Raw genomic sequence first — 14978 nt, 5'->3', positions numbered from 1 at the left:
GGTTTGCAGCATGGGTAGCTGCAGAACGAAGCCAGTGATGCATTATATCCGATATAAAGCCACTGAGACAGCCTTTCAGTGTAAAAAACCAGCGGATGATGTGGGTCTACAGTAATGTGGGTCGGGCAAGACGACGAGGAGTTTAGGTTGTCGCAAAGTTGAAATTTGTTGCAAGGCGGAGGGCGCTTTGATGGTTTGGACTCCGCTTCAATTTGACTTTCCGATTCAGACTGCGCGGGCTGTTGGGAACGCGTTGTGAACGGCGTTGTCGACGACGACGTCCCCAATTCCACAGCTTTCAAGTTTCAACTCCTCTATCCGCGAATGGCATGCGCGATACCACGCCTTATATCTATCGTCTCTTCTTGTCTCTGATCCCAACAGCGCTGACTAGTGGAACTCATCGGTGTACGCTGTTCAAACTCGGCCGTTTTTGCTTCAAGTTCTTGGTACTCGTAAAGGCATATGGTCGGGATGCGGCGCCTCTCAATAGTCATTCCATCATTTGGAGCATAGGCGGAGAGATTGTTGGGGATGAACCATGGAGCGGTGGAAATTTCGTCTCCCTCCCTGACGATCTTCGCTTTGAACAAGATTCCCATGTGGTTTGGCCCTACATAGTCACCTGCCGGGTCTCTCGGCCTGCGACTCAATCGTCGGTGATCTTCGTGGTGTCAACTTCCATATGCATTCCATTTGAAGGTTTGAAATTTTGTGGACGATGTGAAAGACCTTTTTTGAATGGTAAGCCCGCAACCACTCCTTCAGTAAACTTCGCAGGGCAATGGTGTCTCTCCTTGATGATTTGTTTACTTTCTCAGCGTTCACACGGCAGCTTTACTCGCTATCAACTCGCTAGTCGCTCGGATGGCTTGGGTGTTACCATCGCATTCAGACAATGTGAGACATTAATCCCCTGAAAGGTGCGTGTCACGCTTGTTTGTGAGATACATCCTCCGCCGACTCGGCAGAAAAGGAAGAAAGTCTTCTTCGTGGAAACCGCTGGCCCATTCCATTCATTGTGCTTTTGCAGAGTGAACAACTCTGCATCGCCTGTTTTTCTTGTTTCGGTGTTTTGACATTGCAACTGAATGCGATGACATGTAGGATCCACGTATGCTCCTCCTTATCATCAGATCAGTCATTATCGTTTGTCTGAGTTGCCATATGCTGCGATCAGCACTGTAGCCCTCACCCTTCCTGCTGAATTCGTTTCGGGTGCTCGGCATGAACGCATGAATACCCGCGCATATACTTGCCCTCATCCTGGGCCCCTTCACCCCAAATGCGTCCGTCCTCGCCATGCATCTATCCTTCTATAGATTTGATGAGCTGAGGCCGCTCCAGAGTCACAACGCTAGAGCTTGATGTATGGTAAAGTGGCCGCTTATAGGTGTGCCATGTCTTTTCGTTTTCTGGGCTCACCTCCTGCCTTCGCGGCTACGTCAAGAGGCCGCGATTGTCACTGCGTCAATGCCAATAACGAGGATAGGTATATGTTCTCTGCAGACTTGGCCATATGTCCGTATACACCCACTCATAACCTAAGTTGTAGTGCTTATGCGTCATACCTCAAAAAAGAGCCATTCATCCAGGCTTGAGAAAGCTTCGATGTGTCGAGACTCCCCTCATGCTCCCATCATCTCAGCCTTGTGGCAGATACTCTACGGAGTGTGCATGGACCATGAATCCAGGTTCGGCTCAGTTATCCAAGACTGCAATTGTTCGGTAGTCCGGGATTGTGGTGCATTAGGGGGAGCAGCGTCGACGGACACAATCAAGCACTGCTCCATTACTAGCACACGGCCAGCTTTTGAGCAGTCCCGCTGTACTTTCACGGTAGTAGACGATGGGAGCTTAGCTACTCAGTGGCATGGAATAGCATGAAGAGGTCCAGAGTATCCCTCGCCCCTTGTTGCCGCCGCGCGCCTGTTTGCTTGTGTTCTACGTCGAAGGACTTTGTTTATCTCGGGACCGGGATTGGCTCCTGGAAAAGATCCCCGGTTTCCAGATTCATCGTGGGAACGTAATGATGCTGAGGTCCAGTTTCGGGTGGGTGCTCGCTCGATCCCAGGAAGTCATCTTGGACACCGTTCTTCCCGCGTGGTTCCCGTTTTGAAATCTTCAAACAGGCTCGCTACGAAGTGGTGTGAAGAACGTTCTCACACTCCATTTCGACGCTTAAGCTCTAGTCTATTTGCCCGGAATACCACCACCTGTCAAACAGGCACCTGCTGCTCGCTGCATGGGAACTTCCGCCATCTTGCCTGAGTGCAAATGGTATAAAGTAAATGAGAGCAGCGTAGACGGTCGCCCCATCACCTCCTCTTTGTCGACTTCTCTCCCCCACGAAACTTCATTCCTCTCCTTCCCCACCTCGTCACTTACTTCTTAACTGTGTGTTACCATCTCGGTACGGTAACCATGTCTTGGGTCTTGGTATGTGCATTCCCGTTTCTTGCTATTCGACATACCATGAACATATCTTCATCACTTCAAGATCACTTCTGCGTCTGGTTTCACCGGCTCGCATGTTGTCCATCACTTGCTCGAAGCCGGCTACTTAGTCCGAGGGTATGCCCTTCCATATTGCGTCACTACTGGTGCAACAACTGAATTCCGTATAGAACTGCTCGCTCGGCAAGGAAGGCGGAGCAGGTTAGAGATGCCTATGCGGGAACTGCCTACCGCAACCGTTTTCAGGTTGCGATTGTGCCGGACTTCGCCACAAGTGACATGACAGAAGCCTTTAGGGGCGTTAGCGCTGTCATTCACGTCGGTTGTCCTTTGGGTGGCTCACCCGAAGTGGTATTAGAGGTGCGTTCCCGTCACTTGCACATATATCCGCTTATTCTCATGCCACGTTCAGGGAGCGGTCTCGGGTACCAAAAACATCCTTCGGCATGCTCTCAAGGCAGGCGTCAAAAAGATTGTCGCGACTTCATCAATCGTGTGTATGGCAAAGTTCGAGGACTTTTGGAAACGCCGTGTCATCGGAGTCAACGGTACGTCTTGGAGTTGTCGAACGATTCTGCGTTCTGATGCCCTGATAACTGACATGATGGCGGGAAGACTGGAATACGCAGTGCTATGAAGATGCTTTCGATCCGGATCGCGGTCTCTTTGATGCATATGCAGTTGCGAAATCATTGGCCGAGCAAGAACTCCGCCGGTTCCACATCAAGCATCCCGATGTGGATGTCACCACTAGTATGTTTTCAGTTCGTACTTTACCTTATTGGTCTGGTACTGACCAAGTTTCATACCATATAGTTCATCCACCTTTCATCTACGGACCGTATGGCCACTGCCAGGTGACCGACAATGACAGCTTTGTGCGCCTCAACTCCAACGGCCTCCTATACGCCCTCATCAGCGGTTCTCCAGATCGCTCCCTCTCCACTCAATCATCCGTTATGCCCATGTTCGTCCACGTCTCAGACTTGGCCCGGGCGCACGTCCTTGCTCTCAAAACCCCCCCGTCGAAGCAGCCTAAAAGGATACTCATCTCGGGCGGATCATTTACATGGCAAGACGCCATCGAACTCATTGCCAAAATGAGACCACAACTTCAGCACCGGCTTCCAAAGTACGAGGAGGCAAACGCGCAGCCCTGTGCGTCTCTTGACACAAGTAGCGCTCGTCAGATCCTAGGTATCAAGCGATATAGGGGCTGGAGAGAGACAGTGTTAGAGACGATCGACAGCCTGATACGGATGGAGCAGCAACTCGGCCTATGAGTACCTTTTGTATTTAGTTTATGTTGGCAGATTGATGAGAGCATAGATCTTATTTTTGACGACTCTTCGGCGGCATCAATAGTCCTTCCGTTCCAGCGTGAGCGGCTCTGCGAGCCTCGTGGTGCTCCTGTTTACGTTCGCGGGACTTTGTCCAAGTCCATTTTTGAACATTCGTAGTCGCGGGGCTTTCGCTGGTTATTGCGTAAATTACCCCATTGCCTCCGCCTGGAGGACCTCGAAGAATGACGGTACGTATTCGATGCAACTTTTCTTTGATGCTTTGGAAGCGCGTACCGCTAGTTTCCGCGTGCTATCAGATCGCTCCAAAGGAGATACTTCACAGTCTTGACAGGGTCTAATTCCGCTTGTTGACCTTTTCGACGCCCGAAGTTCCAGAGCCTCTGAATCCGGCGTTCTTCGACGAAGCAGTAGGGTCTTCGGGGTTCAACTTCTATGAACCTCATGCTCATGCATCACGGGAGTATGGGTCATTGAGGAGTGTCCTTTGACCTTTCTTTCGTGGTATCATAGTTTTCTCACGATTCGCCGCTGCTCATTTACTTAGGACTGGCCGCACGCTGGAACTTTATATGTGTGTGGTCCCTCAAAGTGTTTCATGAGAAGGCACGGCTGCATGCGAGAGAGTATCGCCGTAACCACCGGCATGGCCAAGTCACTCCAACTATAAGACCGAAGATCGAGAGCAAACTTGAATGCCTACCGTAGTCTATATGCGTTTTCTTCCACAGCCCTCGCGCTATTCGCTCATTGCTGGGCCCAGCCCATTCCTCGCCACTCATTCGATACGAATCAACCCTATGCTTTTTCTTCCCGACACTTTTCTCACAGTGGTGACCCTGCGCATTGAATCATGAGGCAAATTTGCTGGTAGCTCTTTACTTGCCCACGTACACGCTTTTCTCACGACGCACGCTATCGAACCACACGGACCCACTGGTGCGCAGGCGGCTCGGTCATATACCTGTGACGACTTTGCCCTCCTCTGGTCTCCCTGAGTCCCCCTGAACCAACGTTCGCGCGGAGCAGGGCCTGGTAGGACCTGCCAAGCTGCGGTATGGTGGCGCAAAGACCCACGACTATACCGGGTCTCTCTATGCGCACAGTCACGACTGCAAGGGTAAGTTGAGGTTCATTCGTTGATCTTGCTCCTAACCTTTCTCCGAAAGTGAGCTTGGATGCGACGTAATCATCTGTCGGGATGTTCTTTACCGTGAACGGAAACAAGGTCAAGAGACCAAGACACCGCTCTAATTGGGCGCTACAAAACACGGTCTGTTTTTTTGTTGCATTAACATTTAAAACTGTCCTGAGGAGTATGCGTGAGCAGTTCTCTCTATCTTTCTCTCGACTTGCAACTGACTCTCCGCAGGCTAGTTACGCAAGACCCGGGGGTTCATCGACTACGAGGAAAACAAGTAGCAGTGTGGTGTTTCTCTCGACTTTCCGCGCCCTAAGCCAAACTGGTCATCACGTCAGCTTATTCGTTCCAGAATGAACTCGTATTCTATGAATCTGTCCCTGTTGGCCGTGTTATCAATTCATCGTCCTCGATCGTACTAACGCACCAATTGCGCCCTCCACTCAGGTTCAATTCCATGCGGGATACTTAGTACTGCTAATGGGCAGCGTCCATCATGGTGTTTCAAATTATTGCGTGGGAAGCAGGTACAATCTCCACTCGGACACGCCCTCGTATAAGGAAGAATTGTCGACGCAAAGGTCTGTACGAAAGACTACTGTGTATTATGAACTCACCTACTCCTTGCGCAGGTTGTGGACAAAGTGGCACCGGGCCGTCCCGAGTCCTTCCGGTTCTCGATCTTACTTTACGCCACTCGCGCGCCACAATGTCAGGATCTTCCCTAGCTGCATCGAGCAGGGACCTATGTATGGTACATCCGCGGATGCTCTATTCGAGTGAAGAGCTCGTATGGACGCCTTTGCATGTGCATTAGACAGCTAGTATGGTACTCCTAATTTCTTGACTTGTATCTTTGTTTGTACACATACGGCGTACTAACAATTTCCATACATACCTCTTTCCTTCGCTGCGACGCCTTTAGCAGGCAGAAATGGATCGGGGTGGACGAGCAGTTGACATCTTATTAGACGCGGCCGGATGATGCGCCACTTCTCAGCGCTCAGTTGACGTTGAAGCTCCTCCGAACAATGTATCCCCGAGGTACCCTTCGACCGCACTCAACTGCGCAGGCGCTATCCACCCAAATGCCCGATTCGTGCTCGTCTAGAGCCATCTGCAAATCCGCCGCGGATACTTAGCCAGTTATAGGGCGGCGCTGCGCCACACTGTGGCACCCCGAGCCCTCCCCGAGGTGTCAATCAGGTAGCCTTCAGGATTCGCAAGGGGGCCGGAAAGAGGAATCGAGCAGTAACGCGAATAAGCAAGAACAGACTATGCTACACTCATTTATCGTACACTACTCTTCTACAACTACAGTAGCTCGGGCACGAAGAACAGGAGCGGCCCAAAAAGGCCTACGTCGCGATTTGGAAAGTATGGTTCTGTAGCGCCCAGAGGCACGGCAAAATGAATCGGGCGTACGTCTGACATCGCTATCGTACACGTCCAAGAAATGGCTAGTATGACTACCACGATCGTACATACTGACAAGAAAGGGTGAGCCGGCTTTCACGTTCAACTGTATATCAGTAATTGTATAGTACTTTAGAGTACGCGGTAAATAGACCTGCCAAAGGATGGGGAGATGCACTATCCGACCCCGTATTACATCTTCTTCGTACATGACAGGGATGCGAATCGAAAGACTACGGAGAAATGAGCTGGCCGACCTTTTCTCGGGAGAGCAGAAGGCCCGAGGTGCCCAATGAAGTGTGGAGCCTCGTACGATGGCACTGGGAAAGGCAGGAAGAAACAATGGGAGGACTATACCCTCGGAGATACTAATTGTGATCGTAAAAGGTCGTGAGAAGGGTATGAAAGTAGAAGTTGATATACAAGCACAAAAAAGGTAGATGTAGCATATGACAAAGTGGCAAAGAAGGACACGACGTACGAGCAAGCGAGCGACAGGCGACAGAGCAGAGCAACGAGCATGCGACATCCGACCACGAATGATGATAAAACCCGAGAATTCGATGACCCAGAGAAACATAAGAATACGCCAGACACCTAAGATCCGAAAGTAGAAACCCCAAGAAAGAAAATGTGATTCAAGAAAAGATGATCAAGAAACGGTCCGGACGAATCGAGAATACACTAGCAAGCCAGTCAGGACAGCACGACAACTCACGGAATCTTCTACGTCTGATCTTCCACCGAGGATAAGATACGACCTTCCTAGTACCCAGCCCATGATTGCAGGCTAGAGCTCGAGTTTTGCTCAGCAGTCGGATATACCGAAACGGGCATAGGTTCGTACCCCATACCACCTCCATTATCACTGGGATAGGCATCATACGCGCCACTATAGTCCGTAGTGTACCCTTCGTCACTGTACTCCATATCTCCCTCTCCAACGTGCGTATACGCCTGCACGTAAGCACCGCCTGCGCCGGGATCATATCTAGCTTTCATATCGAGCTTGCCTGGGGGTACGGATGCTGACATGTCGCTGATAGGTGTCGCTGCGAACACGCCCGCGCTGTTTCTCAACATTCCGGGACTTACAGCCGGGTTCAGAATATGCGAGTAGTCGTCCTGCGGAGCGCCAGCCACTGTGGATTGAGCATTAGACTGCAGTGCGGGGACTAGATGTGGCGGGGGCGGAAGAGGGATCTGAGAGTGTGACGCGCGCGATGAAGATGACGATGGAGGGAGCATCGGGGGAGAATGCTGCGACATAGACATTGACTGTGGAGGTGGTCCAGGGGGCGGTACGAAAGCATGCCCTTGAGCGTGTTCCGCTGGATGGGGGTTCGGCGGAAGTGGGGCGAGATACGAAGGCGCATGTGGATGCTCCCGCATAGCAGTATGCATGCCATGAGCGTACTCGCGGACATTCTGCACTAGTGTATACGGCTGACCAGGCGGCGGATGTGGAGAGAGTTGCATTTGAGGGTGCACGCCGATACCCTGCGTCAAGATTGGAGGCGGCGGGACCATAGATGCGGATATGGGCATGGAGCCAGGGGCCATGACTACAGTGTGCTGGCCTAAGACAGTAGAAGTCGTCATCGGGCGAGGAGGTAGCTGAGGTTCGCTGTGATACTCCTCAGGGAAGATGAACAGTGTGTCACCGGGGTCTATCGTTGGCGGTCGACCATCAGCCTGTACGCTACCTGCACTGGCGCCCATGTTACCGTTACCTTGGACGGGTAGAGCTGTCGACTGACTCGGGAATGCGACATCACTTGGTCCTTGAATGTATTGCTGCTGCATGGGCTGAGAAAGCAAAGGCGGCGGCAGAGGGGCTGCACCGGGGTACTCAGGTTGAGGATGCAAGGATGAAGACTGCCCTTCGACTGAGCTAAGACTGTACGACCTTCTTCGCCCGATTTGTGTTAAGGATGGCGGGGCGTCATCGGGGCCGCCGTACCCCGCTGTCGGCGACGTCGAAGAGTATGAATTGAGCGTAGGAACGCTAGGGTCTGAATGTGATGTGTGCACTGGGGGAGCATGGCTGAGGCTATGGCTATGTGAAGGCATCATAAGAGTCTGAGATGGCACTGGAGCTTGAAGGGGAGGGCTAGGAGTAACAGGTTGTGTATGCGATGGTAGTGGTGGCCCAGGAGGATACATGCCCCTTGTCCCGGACTCGACCCCTCCCATCCTCTCATCCATCATAGGCTGAATCGTCACCGCCGTCCCCCTCGCATCCGGGCTTGCGCTCGTACTCGAGGCCCTTGGTGCCACAGTGGCACCTACACTCACTCCCCCTTCCACCTCCGAACTCTCGGGTAGAGAAGTGACCGCCAACGTACTTCTCCTCTGCGGCTTCGTCGTAAATAGAGGCATAGGACCCCCCACCGCCCCAGAAGGGACCGCATGCGGTATTGGAGGTGTTTTATGAGGTTTTCCAGGGGCAACAGCAGCAGCAACAGACGCATCTACAGACCCTGATCCAGCGGCAGCAGCGGCTGCGGCAGTAGCAACAGCCGTCGCAGTCGCAGTCGCAGCAGCAGCCTTCTTCCCCTCCGTCGTTTTCTTCTTCACCCCACTATTCGTAACCGCCGTCTTCGCCCCGGTCGTACTCCCCCTCCTCGACTTTGGCTTCTTCGCAGGCGGTGATCCACCCGCCGTTCCATTCTCCTCCGTAACACCAGCGCCACCACTCCCAGTCGCATCCGCTGCCGACGCACCCACAGACGATGAGGGGGAAGACGAAGACGGAGATGTATCACGGATGAACGGAGCCCTCGACCCAGGAACGCCCCCTCCCAAGCCGAACGTCTTCCGCTTCGTAAGCCCATGCAGTTTCTGTAACTGTTGGACCAACGAGAGCTTCTGCTGTGGTTGTTGTTGCTCCTGTTGGGACCCGACCACATCCCACTCCATCTCTTCCTGCTGCTCCCTTTTCACAGGAAAGGATATATGCGCTCGATCGAAGGCGCGATCGAGGGGTGAGATGGTGGTTGAGGAGGTGGACGAAGTAGGGCCGTTCGGATTACGATCACGGTCGATGACGCCCATGAGAGAGAGCTGAGGGGGACGACCAGGTGGAGGTGCAGAGTTCATTGCGGAGGCGATGGCAGCGGGAACATGGATGGATGTGACCAGAGGTGAGATTGGACTCGAACGAGTACCGGGGTCGATAGGTGAATTCGACGCGGTGGACGAAGAGCCACGGTAAGGCGAGCTTCCTGACATCAGAGGAGGCGTCGTCGGGGACACGGGAGATACGGAATGTGCGGCATGAGCTGAGCGTGCGGAGTTGAACTGCTGCTGTTGGAGTTGGTGCGAAGGAGTTTGCTCGAGCGTAGGTGGCAGCATATTTCCCGTATTGTTGGAATACATCTGCGGATGCGGATGCAGAGTAATCTCCTGTGGACGATCGTACATCTCCTGCATCGCCAATGACTGTTGTTGGTGCTGATCGGGCACGAAACCATACCCAGGCATCTGGGCCAGCGGTACACCATACCCACTTCCACCACCGTTTACAACCTGCATATCCTGCCACCTCTGCATCTCTTCCATGTCGATGGCTTCCTGTTGTTGTGCGTGCGCCTGGGCTTGCATGTGCTGGTAGGGGTGTGCGTACGGATGATGCGAGTGTGTGAGCTGAGGAAAGCTGTGGTTCCGAGGGATAGCTGTTCCTCTTGGAGCGTGTCCATGGCCATTAGGATGAGCTGCATGAGATGCAAGAGCTTGTGCTGGAGGTGCTCTTGAATGGGAGCCTAGATGTGGATGTTGCTGAACTGATGTTGGTCGCGTATTGGGGATAGTTGCAGGTTGCAGAGGGGCTGAAGGTCCGACGACTGAATATGGGAAAGAACAAAATTGGTCAATCAACCATGCAATCATGGGAGGCTAGAGCGAGTCGAAGGAAAATGAAAAATGAAATGAAGATGAAATGAAAGTCATCCTAGCGGCCGGTAGCTCCGGCTTGACGATATCCACACGTAGCAAAACAAAACAAAACAAAAGAGAGAGTTCGACCACGACAAAGTTATACAAATAACCTGACCGCTGACCGCTGGCCAGACTTCCCGACCGAAAGCAAAAGGAGAATGGGCCGTCTGCGCCCGAAAGGCATAAACGGAGAATCGTCGCAGCCGAGCGAGAACCAGCGCAATACATAGACCCGCAAGAAGGTTTCGCATGCGTCTCGATAACCATCAATGAAGCTGAAGAAGCAACATATGTCAAACGCCGCAATCACAGTCACAATGAAGAATAAATGAGTGCTCGTGCGAGCAACTTTGAGGCAAAACGCAGAGTCAGGCCAACAATAGGTCTGCCATGCATTCTGGCTTACGACACTTCGACGCTGAAGCTCGTGCATCCCGCAAAGCAAATCGACCGCTACGACCACTCAGAAAACACAAACAACGGAAGGCATGGCTGTGTCGAATCTTCTGGTAGAACAGACACGGAAGTAAATATGTCGCCGGGCAGTCGGAAGCAAAGCAAAATCCACACCGGAAGCAAACGCTCCGAGGCAGACGACTATCGCCACACTGTGGCGGCAGCCAACCACCCACCTGAGCTTTGCACCTCAGAACACGTTCCGACCTATACCAAAAAATCCGAGCGCAATCACAATCATGATAACCTCGCGATCGTCCAATCCTCGTCGCAAGTCCAGAGCCAATCGAAATGCTGAACCCAGCCCACGAGACCGCATCGACACGACTGGAGCAACCACTCCGTAATTTGCAGTGAGAACTCAGGAGGAAGGATCAGCATCGGCTCTGAAACTACTGCAAAGGATTCAAGGTTTTTGGAGTAATGGTCAACGCGCGATGACTTGGTAAGAATAGTCGCGTGCCAACAAACCCTCCATCACTCTATATCCTCCAACGAGCATCTGATGAAAGGTAACGGAGCTGTGGAACGGAACTGTCTCTCACGATCCCACATCGAGGAGCAGACCTCGGTGGGTGGCCATTGTGACGCACCGCACAGTCCCATGGGGCATGACACATGGGTGCCACACTCCCCGCAAAGCAAAGCAAACAACTGATCAGATCTCGAGAAGGCCAGCCACGAGGCTAATCCCCGAAGAAGCACATCTCCCAAATCGAGAACACGAACCACACAAATACAGATCGAACTCGAATAGGTGCGCGAACGCATTAGCCTATGCTGCGTGTTGGAGAAGCTCAACAACGAGGCGTAGAAGACCATACGATCTCCCAACATCGGACTTCGCGATGCCACGTATACGTAGACAAGGGCAGAAGTAGGCTACGCACTGCCCGAGTCTGAGGCAAACGCCACACACGGCGCGACATGCGCTAGAGCTCTGCTGCGCCGAACAAAGATGGACATAGAGGACGCTCTTGAGATACGACATTCTTGGGGCACCAGGCCGATGACAGAGCGGAGGAAATCGAAACTCGACCGGAGAGAGGACAGTACCCCCTGAGCAAGAAAACAAACGAAGAAAAGAGGCAAGAATGCAAGAAAAGAAGAAAAGCAAACAAATAAGGAAAAGATCGAAACTGAATGGTACTCACCCTCTTCCTCTTCCTCATCTCCGTTTCCAGTCTCACTCATCCCGACTCCGGTCCCCCTAGCTCCATTCCCATTCCCGAAAACCTCACTCTCCCCACCTCCACTCCCAAGCACCACCCACCCCGGCGGCCTCTTCAGTTCCATCCCCGTATCCGGATCGACCGACCTTTCCTGCGTGGGAGGGACTATCTCGCCCTCCAACTCCATCTCCGTATCCGCATCAGCGTCTGCTCCCATATTCCCAACGAACCCACTGCTCATTTGTCCCTCCATCGTCCCGAGACCTGAACCCTCCATCCCTACGAGCCCGGAAGACATAGGCAAAGACATCGAACTGTGCATCATTTGAAGTGGTTGAGGCGCGTCGATGAGCATAGCGTGGTGGTTCAGGTTCGCTCCAGCGCCCGTGCTCGGAGGAAGAGGCGAGCCTGCCGGGCTCCTATCCGTCGATATATAAAACTGGAAGTTTAGATGATCGGCTGGGAACCAAAGTGGCGATTGATACCGCTTCGAACGAGATGCGGTCTCGTAAAAGAGTTCGACGAGGCGGGAGATGGTTTGGATCCGTGGGTGCGGTGGGGTTGGTTGTTGGTGTGCGTGTGACTGGTGGGGGAGTATAGACGCTGTGGGGTTTGTAGAGAATTGATTCGTGGTGTTTGAAGATTTGGGAGAAACTGGGTGAATTGAAGGTGGGGTTGAGGAGGGAGTTGATGTAAGTGTTTGGGAGGAGGCGGATGAGGATGAGGATGGAGAAGGTGTGTCGGCGTTGGTGGTTGTGGTAGGCGACGGCCAACGACTGAGGATTACGTGCAGGTTGATGCGTTCCTGTGGCGAGGATATGTTATAGATAAGTAACGGAACCGACTGAAACTAGGATTAGGAGAAACGTATAGCGATGAACCGAATCTAATGTACACGGGATGACGGAATGTACGGCGCGAAGAGTGATGCGAAGGTGATTGGTGGAATGCACACAAGTCGAACGGCCGCCAATAGCATCGCGTAATGTCTATACAGGCAAAATTGATGCAAAATCTAACCGAACAAGGCTAGAACTTTCGCCCTCGCGTACGAGAAACATAAGAGAAAGCGGTGCAAAAAATGACTTGCCTTGTGCATCCTATCCGCAAGAGCAGCCCACGCATCCTCTAGGCTTATCCCCTCGGGCGTACTTTCATCTGCCGGAAGCGAAGTAGCGACAACGATCAGGTGGCGTATGGCTTGCACGCCCGGATATGCATTGGCGAGTCTCTAGATGGCAATAAGCATAGGATCTGACGCGCCCTCGACTGGACTCGTGGGATGGGATGTATTTGGGCATGGTGGAGATGAAGATGCGGATGGTGAGATGTTCGGCAGACAAGACGCGAAGGGCATTGGACGGAGGGGAAGGATGCGATAAGAATACGCACTTGCACACATCGATGAAGCGTGGCGAGAGAGATTCTATTGCTTGGATCGGGGTTGAACACGATCTTAGGGGTCCGAAATGAGTCGACCTGCGTCGGTGAATATGGTGTCGAAGAGGGAACCGAGGAATCGATGGTTACACCCTGGCCCGGAGGTGCTAGCAGGCTATCCATGAACGCCACTTGCATCTGTAATAAACCAAAGAACAAAATTGACTAGATAGTTGCCACAGCAATGCAAATAGCGTGCGTACGGCTGTCGGGGGTGGGTTCGCCAGTCGAACAGCATCGATGAGCGCGGGGATGTATGGGTCAGCAAGTTCAGGCCATCTATTAAGCATAGGCTGGGAATTCTCGACGAGGATGAGGGTGGCGACGGCCTGTACTGGTGCTGGCGGCTTGAAAGTACCCGGAGGCGGAGCACTCTGTGTCGGCATGCTTTTCGCGTCGATTTTCCTGAGCCGAAAAATGGCGTTGTCGTCGTCGTTAGCGATGTCAAGGGTGATGGCGCGGACGGGGTGGACGACGTGGAGAGGAGGTGGTGGTTCGGGAAAGGGAGCGGAGGAGGAAAAGGGAGCGGAAAGGGCAAGGGAATGCGGAGATCAGGACATGATCAAGCCACGCGGCCGGGCACCTGCTCCCGCTCTTATTCCTTTAATTTCTCTTACGGCAACCCCATCTCCTATCTGGGCGACCCGCGCATTTGACTCCGTCCCGATCTCCCCTCATCGCTCTCCCTCCGCTCGGCCACCGTCCTCGTGTCCGCCGCTTTGCTCACCGTTCGTCATCGTCGTCAGCGTCGGCGTCAACGACAGCAGTCACCCTCGAGCTCGGCGTTCGCGATGTCGTCCACGGCCGGACTCTTGAACTCTCATTCGCCGCCGCCTAAAAACCTATCTTTAAACTTAAACTCGCACTGATGATCCTTCCTATTCTCCGAATCTTGTCATCGTTCGCACACCAGCAAGCCAGCACCCACAGTCGCGTCTGCCTCAGTCTCTTTTCCCGCATTCCTCCACTTTGTAAACTTGGAACTTTGTTCTCAAGCGCCGAGATTGCTGGCAGCTCCGTCCTCACATCTTCTCTCCAAGGAAGACATCCCGACTTGTCGTGCCATGCATCTGCTCCCACTCATCCTAAGTTAGCTGGTCGGCCACGACAACGTGATACTAATTGACGCTTGTGGGGCTTTCGTGTGTCACAGGCAGCCCGTTATCGGTTTCCTACTTGAACTTACGGCCATGCATCCCCATAGCATCCTAACAAAGGCCTCTGCTCGTCAACACTCGCCCTAAGGAGTCGTTCACCTTCTCACGTCTTGGCACCGGACTTCGCGGTCAATACCTTTCAGCCAGGCTTCCCAACCACCACCCCACCGCAAGTTTGCGGTTTTGTAGGTATTCTTAACACCGAATATTCCACGAGTTTGTCCGTCTCGTCTACGTGGACCCACAACATGGATCGCACGGGTATACCTCATTCGTGGTTCAGAATTCGGAAGCGTTGGCGAAGCTCTGGATGACCCTAGTTGCTTCCAGCTTCAGGCTTCAGGACTTCGACATCCTTGATGAGAACTGGCCATAACTTGCAGCGTACGGAGATGTGGGGCTCCACATTTCTCCGCGTCCGCTTTTCAGTGCCTTCCCGGAGCCTCGCTCTCCGGATATCGACATTCTATAACTAGAGGTGTTGTATGATGCCGTCTCT

General features: G+C 52.9%; 4 protein-coding genes across 4 annotated transcripts; 2 read left to right on the top strand and 2 right to left on the bottom strand.

Annotated features, from left to right (window-relative positions):
• Positions 1 to 279: 279 nt before the first annotated feature.
• On the bottom strand, positions 280 to 1270 carry STEHIDRAFT_122788 (uncharacterized protein). Its single transcript, XM_007305943.1, has 2 exons — positions 1108 to 1270; positions 280 to 923 (listed from the first exon to the last, which is right to left on the bottom strand). Exon 2 carries the CDS (start codon positions 600 to 602, stop codon positions 315 to 317), a length of 288 nt encoding a protein of 95 aa, XP_007306005.1. The 5' UTR covers positions 603 to 923; positions 1108 to 1270; the 3' UTR covers positions 280 to 314.
• Positions 1271 to 2348: 1078 nt separating this feature from the next.
• STEHIDRAFT_81541 (NAD-P-binding protein) lies at positions 2349 to 3804 on the top strand. The gene is made up of 6 exons (XM_007305747.1): positions 2349 to 2439; positions 2501 to 2574; positions 2628 to 2817; positions 2870 to 3005; positions 3073 to 3210; positions 3274 to 3804. Exons 1-6 carry the CDS (start codon positions 2425 to 2427, stop codon positions 3738 to 3740), a joined length of 1020 nt encoding a protein of 339 aa, XP_007305809.1. The 5' UTR covers positions 2349 to 2424; the 3' UTR covers positions 3741 to 3804.
• Positions 3805 to 4982: 1178 nt separating this feature from the next.
• Positions 4983 to 5716, top strand: STEHIDRAFT_122786 (uncharacterized protein). The gene is made up of 4 exons (XM_007305942.1): positions 4983 to 5080; positions 5131 to 5232; positions 5347 to 5480; positions 5532 to 5716. Exons 3-4 carry the CDS (start codon positions 5380 to 5382, stop codon positions 5680 to 5682), a joined length of 252 nt encoding a protein of 83 aa, XP_007306004.1. The 5' UTR covers positions 4983 to 5080; positions 5131 to 5232; positions 5347 to 5379; the 3' UTR covers positions 5683 to 5716.
• A 572-nt stretch (positions 5717 to 6288) lies between these two features.
• On the bottom strand, positions 6289 to 13789 carry STEHIDRAFT_169723 (uncharacterized protein). The gene is made up of 5 exons (XM_007305941.1): positions 13526 to 13789; positions 13275 to 13460; positions 12973 to 13113; positions 11865 to 12687; positions 6289 to 10160 (listed from the first exon to the last, which is right to left on the bottom strand). Exons 1-5 carry the CDS (start codon positions 13706 to 13708, stop codon positions 7081 to 7083), a joined length of 4413 nt encoding a protein of 1470 aa, XP_007306003.1. The 5' UTR covers positions 13709 to 13789; the 3' UTR covers positions 6289 to 7080.
• Positions 13790 to 14978: the final 1189 nt, after the last annotated feature.

This window comes from Stereum hirsutum, assembly GCF_000264905.1.
Source record: "Stereum hirsutum FP-91666 SS1 unplaced genomic scaffold STEHIscaffold_10, whole genome shotgun sequence".
NCBI classification, from domain to species: domain Eukaryota; kingdom Fungi; phylum Basidiomycota; class Agaricomycetes; order Russulales; family Stereaceae; genus Stereum; species Stereum hirsutum.
Note: the sequence above shows the minus strand (reverse complement) of the source record. Positions and strands in the feature narration are given on the sequence as shown.